The following is a 10,072-nucleotide window of genomic DNA, read 5'->3' on the forward strand; positions in this document are numbered from 1 at the left end:
GCTTGTTTACGTTTTGTCCAGCTGTCGGTTTGTTTTAGTTTCGAATTGACATTTGACAAGAGCTAGCGCGAAGTCGCGTTTTTCGCTGTTTCTACATAGGGTCCACACTACAGCGCGACGTCCCGTCACGAAACGCGACGTCGCCTGACAGGCAGCCGAACTCCATACTCGGGGTCCACACTACAGCGCGACGTCGCCTGACAGGAGCTGAACTTCATATAAAAAAAACCTTGCGCGGTGTCGCGCGAATCGCGCTAGGTTTTTTTTGGCATGGAGTTCAGCGCCTGTCAGGCGACGTCGCGTTACGCGACACACTACAGCGCGACGTCGCCTGAGAGGCGCTGAACTCCATACAAAAAAAACCTAGCGCGATTTCGCGCAAATCGGATTTGTATGGAGTTCAGCGCCTGTCAGGCGACGTCGCGCTGTAGTGTGGACCCCGGGATACAAAAAAAATGTCGCACAAATCGCGCTAGTGTAGAAGCAGCGAAAAACGGGACGTCGCGCTAGCTCTTGTCAAATGTCAATTCGAAACGTAAACAAACCGACAGCTGGACAAAACGAAAACAAACCGAATCACAAACGCGAACAAAACGAGCAATATTCTTCACGAAACATCGGATTTTTCGTTGTACTACTTATTTCTAGCCTTCACAAATGTAATTCAGTTATCAAACTCCGGTTTAATTGATATTTTTACCAAAGTTTTTTCGGGTGCCGAAACGTAAACAAACTGCTCTTCAACAAGTAGGAGATGATGTGGAAATATATACTTACAACTGTGTCTTACGTTTATATACACTTTCAAATGTGGAAGCGCCAAACTCAATCAGGGTGCATAAAATACGTAGCTAAACAAATATCATGCATTACTACCTCAAAATTCAAAAAAAAAATTTAGCCGAGTTTGCGCCCCAATGTCATACATATTTCTACATACTCTCCTACCTCTGTCGCGCTTGACTTGCGCGATTGTTCTGCCGAAACTGGGCTTCTTTTGAAACGGGACGTCGCGCTGCAGTGTGGACCCCGAGTAATGGCAGTTGTCTCGTTCGGTTCACGTTCGGTGTTGAAGCTACGCTCAGAATTCGAGCGAACGTTCGCTAGTGTACAGAAAAGTTTTAAAAACTTTTTAAAAACTCTTTTAAAGAGAACTCTTTTAAAAAGAGTTTTAAAAACTCTTTCACACCTGAGCAATGCCTGCCAAGGTAATACCAAAGCAATACTTGACAACCTCTGTTTTTCTGTCAGAATAGCTTACCTTGGCATTGCTCATGTGTGAAGTATCAGCGCAAGTTGTCGACAAGTTGGCGACGACAACATTGTTTTAAATTTCATTCTATACTCGTTTTTACATTAAAAATAAACAACACCAGTTGTGTTTGAATGCGAATGGTTGTTTACGCTTGGTATACTGGTTTGTTTACCATTTCTGTACTAGGTAATATTGAATTGTCAAACATTGGCGAGGTTGCAACCAAAATTTTTTGGTTGAGCAAGATTTAGTTGCAAACTTTTCCGACAGATGGCGATACCATAGAATCTGCATATTGGCAGTGAAAGTTGGCGCCAACATTGGCAATGTGTGCAAGAACCTTAAGACTCCATCAAGTCCGAGTCTGCTACATAGGAGAGTATTTTATCAATAATAGAGGGTTTTTATTGGGAGCCGAAAACGACACAAACTGTCAGATTTCTCGACGCTGTCCCATACAAAAGGTAAACAACACTTTCAAAAAGTGAAAAAATGGCTGGAAAAATTATCAATTTCCGAACACACTTTTTGTCGCTACTTTGATCCGCTTTGCTTCTAGTTTGGTCCACATGAAAAATGCCTTTTTTATGTTTTTAATGGTTTCAATAATCGTTAAAATAATTTAGAATCTGCTATTAACTTTTACTTTTGTTAAATGAGTAAGATAAAATGTTTAATTCAATATTTTAATTTCCACTTTTTTGCAGGATTTTCGAATAGAAAATTTCTGACAGGCAGCTGTCAGTGTCAGAATGCATACAAATTTCGTTTTAGTCGAAACCAGATTTCCTTGCATCTATTTTGGCCCACTTTTGCATCGAAATTACTTGTTTCTCGTACTCAAAAAATTCAAGTAATGTTTTGATAATTCCTAAAAGCACTCAAAGCTTTAGAAAAACATTACTTCAGAATTTTTTACGCAGTGGTTGCTTATATCTCAAGGTGGACGAACTATCTGCTTACAGCATGATTTGTTGAAAAAGCGACAGCTTCGTAGTTTTTAACAATTTTCTCGAAAAATATTGATGCAATCGCTCCCAAATTTAGTAAATAACTAGAAAAAATCAATCATTATTTGAAATCAGTGTAATAATTGATCTCCTTTCTATTGGGCGAAAGTTACATACATGAGCCAATATACCCCCTCACTGACCCTAACCGTTTTTTATCTTCTTAGATTGATATACAGCGTCGTCAACAGCAGTCACCGCACCATTCTTCGTTGCAGCAACATGGCCCAATTGTTGCGTATCAGAGGGATTCGTCTCACCCAGAACATCGCGATCTGCGTGATGAATTTCATTTTCGCGAACGGCCAGAACTGGAGCGCACAATTATGGTCGAACGGATCGAGCGTGAACGGGACCATGAGCGCGAACGTGATCGGGAACGCGAACGGGATCGAGAACATCGTGAGCGGGAGAGACGTGAGCACGAATACAGAGAGCAGCGTGAGCGAGAACACCACCGCGATCGTGACCGGGAACGCATTGAACGTCACCAAGAATTGGACGAGCGTCGTCGGAAACACCAATACGATAGCTTTTTACCAGAAAGACGTGATAGGTAAAAATGAATGATAACAGATTAATGAATCTAATCGATTTGGCGGGCTTCTTATTAACTTGTTTTTTTTTTGTTGTATTTTTTATTTAAGAACCATTGGGATAGTTGGAGGCACATCGACTTCGGATGGGTCATTAACGGCTGCAAACTTGATTGATGCAATTATAACACACCAGATTAGTCAAACTACTGTTGAGCCACCCCCTTTGCCGTCGAGCCGAGATCTTCATAGGGCATATGTAAGTACTCGACGTTCTAGTTAGTAACCATTTGAAGATAATACCTTTAGTATACATTATTTCAGTTTTCTCAGCGTGACCAGCGCTCCGTGATGACACAGCAAGCCATTAGTGAAAACAATGGTAGTAAGTCTCAATCGCCGACTGTTATCAACATTGACTTAGACTCGGAATCCTCCATGCACCAACACCATCACAATTCTCGACGTGATGTTGGAGTGGGTGGTGGGGGTGGTGGAACGGTGAAAAATATCACTCTTGGTGAGCTGACAGAATCGATAATTACAAAGGACTACTCGCCCAACCCGAATCCGTACTTATCGTTACGGCCCCCGATGATACCATATAATGCCACGGGGACTGCTGCCGGAGCAGAGGCAATTTTGATGGCAGATCAGTGGAAAAACCGGCGTCCAATTGCCGTAACAACGCCCGGTAAAGAGGATCAAATGCAGCGCCACGAATCACCGAAAGGGCCTGGTCGCTTAACTCCCGAAGATCGACACATTATTCGACTGGCACAATCACCTGGCCCTCGCAGTAAGTTTCACGAACCCGTTTCCCCCGACGCTCCACCTTTTTTCCACCCAGGCACACCATTGGGTCGAATCGGAGGAGGTGTTGGGATGAACGCAAGCGTAGGTAACTCGATTTCTAGCCCTGGTAGCGGTGGCGGTGGCGGCGGTGGGGGGCGAGACAATTTTGCCCTCGATTTTTACGTGAAAAATCGCATCGTTGAGGCTATGCGCACTGAAGACGAGAAGCGTCCGCCAGATGCGCCCGCGGTGGTGGTGGTGGTCGACGGGCAATCGCAAGGCAATCGAAGTGAGCGACCGCAACAATCGTCCCCGCGTAGCTTTCAAAACCATTCCCCTCATCATCATCAGCAGCTGGCGGTTTCAGTTGGCCATCACCACGGGGGAAAGGAGGTGGGTAATACAGATCGAAGCGGCACACCAGCATCATCATCGGAACGTAGTAGTGGCGTTTCCGATGCACAGCATTCTGGTACTGTGGAAGAGCATCATCAACATCATCTGGTAGTATCTACTTCATCTATAGCGGCAACATCAAGTACCACCGTACCTGTAACATCTAGTGCGACGAATCAGTTGGTGACATCGGGGGTTCATAATGCTTATCATCAGCAATCGTTATCGAGCTTCACTACACCTCCCACTTATACCTACCCGTTTAGCGCTCTCACGGTAGCCAGTGGAGCTTCATCATCGTCTCCCAGTGGACATCATCACTCGTCGTCCTCCCCGTCTACCATGGCAACGACGCTTGGAACGGGGGGAAACTCGGGAAATAGTAGCAGCGCTGGCGAAAGTCTGAAAGGTTCAGTTAATAATATGCTGCTGCCTGTTGGTAGTGGAGCTCCAGGATCCAGCGGAAATATCATAGTTTCCTCGAACAGCAGTGTCAGCGGTAGCGCTACTGGTGGCGGTGTACTGGGAGATGATAGGCATAATGCAACGGCCACCGAACCAAAGCCCCTTCTTTCTGCCCAATATGAGGCACTGAGTGACGAGGATTAAGCGCGCTCACCACCCCCGATGAAGCGTAATGGCAAGTGAAAGGCATTGTTTTACAATTTGAAATGGAACTGCGAGTACTATGTTGTGTGTTAGGTAAGTGTGCATTTTTGAACAAAGCAACGTGCGTCTGTTGATGATGATTGAATTTAATATTTTGAGTGCTCAATCAAATAATAGCAGCAAGCATTTATCAGTATTCTTTCACTCTTATGAAAAACACTACGCAAATGCGTGCGCTCCTTAAGAGGATTATGGTCATCGTTAACACTCTTCTTTGTCTTGCCGCATTGTCCATGTTGATGCAGGGTTATAGGAGTCTCTAAGCATAACTTAAGGTTGATTGAAGCAACAACACCAAATCGTGACGAACACTGCAATGGGATAATACAGCACGCTTGCAATATTTTGGCAACCAAAGTAAACACGATTGAAAACAGAAATGGGACGACTTACATACCTAAACATGTAAAGGATTGGATAAAGAATATAATAAAAAAAACTAGTAACAAAATTCCTGCACATGAGAAATAAGTAACTCTGTGTTAGTGTAAAAATGTCGAAATACAACGAGTAACGAACAACAGTCTTTGTCTAAACCAATTATGAACTCGAAGGCTGAAGTGAAAGAAAAATAAAAGCAGAGTGTTTGCCAGGAAGCATCTTAACATAAATACATACCCATGATACAAATGAGATAACTTCATAAACTACACATGAGTTAAAAACCCGTTTGCTCCATAGTAGTTGTACTTGTACTATCCGGCACCTTTGAAAGCGGAAGATCGCGTAAGTTGTTCTGGACAGATTCGCAAACCTCTCTTTAACTGTACGACGTATTTTTCGTCGCATTGAAGCTTTTACTCTAAATTGTTCTTTTACTCTCATTTTTATGTTGTCCAAAATCGTTAATCATAGGTCAGATTAAGTTCAATGTATTACTGTAACTCCCTTAACAAATATTCAACAAAAGTTCAAAAAGAATAAAACCCAGAGTTTCACGTATCAAAGGAATAGCGGATACCTAATGCATACTTGGGACATTCATATTTTTGATACTGCAATATAACATTTATTATGAAACAGTAATATTCTCCGACTATAAATGCACAGTTACAGCATGTGTTTTGAAGATTATTGTTTGGATACGATGTGGCTGATTCGGTTGAGGTTGCAACGGCCACTACTTCCTCTCTTCCGCTGAAACTCATCATTTTACTAAACAAACGATTGAAATGAAACAGTTGCTGATGTTACCAATCGCTATAATTCTCACTGGATTTAACTTGAAAAGTGGATGCGATCTTCAATATTTTAACGAAAGCGTTTGCATCTCGTTTGCGTATTCAAGAGCTTTTAAATTGAATTGAGAATCTGACTTTGCCGAGATTTTGGAAATAATAATAATAACAGAGCCTTTCCAGTAAATCATCGTTCAGGTGAAACTATAGCGTGTTAATGTCTAATTCATTTCTGAGACAGGGTACGTACTATGCGTTTGTCGCCAAGTGTTAGATTGGGTTGCTAAAGATATGAGGATGAGGTGGTTACATTTCGTAAGCGAGAATAGGAAACATGAGAGCCTTAAATGGAAGTATCTGATTTTGTACAGTACGAAACATGTATGGCAGAAACACTGCAGAAACTGGTATTTGGTTAGGTTTTTTAGTTAATATATCTTTTATATTTTTTCACTTGTTTTTTTATCTTGTTTAATGTGTATGCTAAACGGTAAACAGAGAATGCGAACGGTAGGATTGATGCATAATACATTGTAAGAAAAACGAATGTATGAACAAGAGTGAGTGATAGGGCAAGATAGTATATAGAATCCTGGAACAAGAACCATACATACTGATGAGCAAAGTTTCTAAGCAAGGTTCAAATACAGTGAACGTATAAGCATAAATATAAAGGCAGAGATTGACATAATAAAGAAAGGAGTAAGATGAAAAGATAAATAGAAATAAAAAAACGAATGCGAAAAAAAAGAAAAATGAAAATCGAACAGAAACAAATAAACCGATATGATATGAATATAAGACCGAGTAGATAGTGAGATAACACATAACTAATAGTAAACAAAAGAAATAAAGAGAAAAAATATAGTGTTTTAGTTAAAACATTATTCATTTAGTATAGAAGGTATTGTTCATGCTAACAACGGTAGATTGATTCCCTAGAGGCTACTTGTGCATATTTCCTTAAGCACAAGTTATATTGCTTTATCTCTGATGTTTTTAAAGGCTCTTGAAAGAAATTGGTTATATTCTGTACACTGCCACTATAGAGCGAAAAGAGCAAATTGCCGGGATAAAATTCGGAATCAAATGTTCTGCAATTTTTTCATTGTAATATCGTGTACTACTATTATATTACACGAAATTATGTTTCTGAACAATCCCGCCAGGGTGCGCTGCAAAAACCACATATTTTTGGACTTTTCTATGAGTGCATAATTTTTTAAATCTTTTTATATTACCCGGTTGACAAAAATTCAAATTTTTTGCAGTTGTCATGTAGTACCAGCAAGTTTTTCCATGGCAGATTGCTGGGACTCTTGCTGGAACTACATAGTACCAGCAACAATGTCAATTTCTGTCAACCGGGTACCTTAACGATTTTTTTAGTTTGATGTAAAACAAACTAAATTTACAATAAACTGTCTTTCAAAATATTGTTATCTGGAAAATAATTGATATTCAAAGCATCTAACGCGGACATAACGTCTCCTAACGAAGAGATATTACCTGAATATTATGAACTTGTACCATCATCTTCTTGGTTTTGAATTGGCAAGGGTCTGTTACTATTTTAGGAGCTGTAATCTGCGAAGAATGTTTTTACTGCGTCTGGGTATGGGATTTGCTTTTTATTTTTCAACGATTTATCCAGAGATAATGTTGAAATGTATGGATCGGATGATTGTAATGCTCTCAAAAAAATGTCTTTATGTTGTATTTCTAATCAATTCGTTTATTCACGGAGGAGCACACACGTCTTACCATTACCAGAGAAACTAGAAGAGAGAGAGCTGCCAGTTGTCAGGCCAAAAGCACGCCATCGCAACGCGCCAAAATAAGAGACGTCAAGCATTCTGACGTTTGACGTTTAATCCAGGTTGACTCATACACGCTTTCCAGACTGCACCGTCGCGTAACGCGACGTCGCCTGACAGGCGCTGTACTCCATGCAAAAAAAATCTAGCGCGATTCGCGCGACATCGCGCAAGGGTTTTTTTTATATGGAGTTCAGCTCCTGTCAGACGACGTCGCGCTGTAGTGTGGACCCCGAGATACACGCTTTCCAGACTGCACCGTCGCGTAACGCGACGTCGCCTGACAGGCGCTGAACTCCATGCAAAAAAAACCTAGCGCGATTCACGCGACATCGCGCAAGGTTTTTTTTTACATAAGCTGAAATTCGATTCCGGCCATTATTATAGGAGTTACAGACCTTCAAAGTTGATAGATTTTTTTCAATTTTTCACGCAATATTTTCACAAATCTTGACTTTGACGGGCTGTTTCTCAGAATCTGGAAGAACAGAGGCTCTAGTTTTTGCGTCATTTCTTAGTTTCATCTTACATAAAAAAAAATATTTCATTTTTCTGAAATCCAAAAATGAATTTTTGATTTTTATCCCGGCTTCGCTCCATCGTGGCACTGGTCATATAATGCTTGTAGATGTTTCTTAAGGCTCTTGCACACATTGCCAATGTTGGCGCCAACTTTCACTGCCAATATGCAGATTCTATGGTATCGCCATTTGTCGGAAAAATTTGCAACCAAATCTTGCTCAACCAAAACATTTTGGTTGCAACCCCGCTAGGCGGGTTCGCATGCAAGTTGTATTGCACTTGTTTCACCCAGGCCTCGGGCCAGCGAAAACGGAGTACGTCAAATGGAGATGTGTGCGTGCCTAGAAATTGTAGTTGTGTGAGTGTGCTCGGAGGTGTTTACTTGTGTTGGTGATACCTACCCATGTATGTTTAATGCTAACGATTTTCTTTCGAAGTGAAAGGCAACCTCTGGTTCATAACTGAAATTGTTTCTTCAACATAAACAGTCGCTTTATTCAAAAACGCAATGTACGCGTACACTTGCACTTTGCTGCATCGAATGCAGCAATATATGGGCTAATATCTTTTAACACTTTAAGCGCACAGCGCAAATCGCACTGCTTTCCGTTATGCCGGCGATTTGTGGAAACGTCGGCCTACCTAACGGGCTCTGTCGGTTTGAGCAGACCGACGCCGGCATACGCGAAAGAATGCTCTCGGCCCCACGGCACCGACGTACCGCTTAACGTGTTAACACAATAATAACCTCACTGTATAATGGGACCGCTTTTACACTAAGTATGAATAGTTTTCACTACATTTTTTATCTTACCAATTCCAATGTCTGTTGTCGCTGAATCCTCCGGAACATTCGCTGAACCCTTCTGCTCCAACAATTCTGATTCCACTTCCACTCTAACTCATCCAGAGAGCGAAGACATTGACGATATTTTCTTGATCACTATGCCATTCCCCAACACTTGCGCGTAGATAACCTAAAATATAGAGTTGTCGTTAGTGCGACTTGCTCTTGACTGAAATATGCGCGCCTACCTGACTTGTCAAATTTCCGCCGAATCGTCGAGCAATTCTCGCATCAACACAAGTAAAACAAACGAGTGTACAGATGCGGGTCGCCATGTTTTACACACCATGTTGGACCGAAGCGGTACGTACATAACACAGAAGAGGAAGATAGCAAAAAAATAGCCAGGGCGTGTAAGGGAGAAAGCATGCGCCGAGTCTTGTACACAACATCCAAAGTATAGGTCAGGGGTGGTTGCGGATCGAGGAATGTACTCGAAATCGCCTAGCGGGCGATCAATATGGACTGAAGTCTTGCGTTCGCGATAGGCACCATTGCTTTGGTATTACCTTGGCAGGCATTGGTCAGGTGTGCAAGAGTTTTACAGTCTTTTTGCTGTAGAAACATTTTCGTTAGATGTATTAGCGCAAAATTATATAGAACTAATAACAACTATGAGTTTTCGATGCGCTCTGCGTTTAGACAACGTGAATCAAAAAGCTGTGACTGTGAGCTTTAAATACCCAAAGCTCTTGGAGCTCAACCTAATCGTTGAGACAAAATGTCGGTTTACCGAGGTGCCACACGCAAGTGAACGAATGGGTATAACATTTTTTTTACCCCGAGCTTTGTGTGGCATTAGGTGTATAACATATTTATAATAGTGGGGTTTTTTTTTACCTCTACAAAGGGTAAGGTACAAACAATGAGAAAATCAAATGTATTTCAGCTTTTTGTTTGCTTTTGCATCCCGCTAAAAAGTTCTTAACGGTTTCTCTCAAAACTGCTCAATGCGAACACAAAATCCCTCATTTTTGTATGCGCCGAGGCGCGCTGTAACAAAATTAGGAGCTCGAAAAAGCAATTCTTTTCGAAAAGCTGGTCGAA

At 41.5% G+C, this 10,072-nt stretch overlaps 1 protein-coding gene across 1 annotated transcript in view; it reads left to right on the top strand.

Annotated features, from left to right (window-relative positions):
* The window catches only part of LOC131293678 (uncharacterized), a 94,767-nt gene extending 90,000 nt beyond the window's left edge, over positions 1-4,767 (top strand). Inside the window, exons 15-18 of the mRNA XM_058321753.1 lie at positions 2,433-2,821; positions 2,913-3,060; positions 3,126-3,678; positions 3,757-4,767. Coding sequence (XP_058177736.1) covers positions 2,433-2,821; positions 2,913-3,060; positions 3,126-3,678; positions 3,757-4,601 — 1,935 coding nt within the window. The 3' untranslated portion in view covers positions 4,602-4,767. The remainder of the gene's footprint in view (positions 1-2,432; positions 2,822-2,912; positions 3,061-3,125; positions 3,679-3,756) is intronic.
* Positions 4,768-10,072: the final 5,305 nt, after the last annotated feature.

Source organism: Anopheles ziemanni, chromosome 2 (genome assembly GCF_943734765.1).
Source record: "Anopheles ziemanni chromosome 2, idAnoZiCoDA_A2_x.2, whole genome shotgun sequence".
Taxonomy (NCBI): domain Eukaryota; kingdom Metazoa; phylum Arthropoda; class Insecta; order Diptera; family Culicidae; genus Anopheles; species Anopheles ziemanni.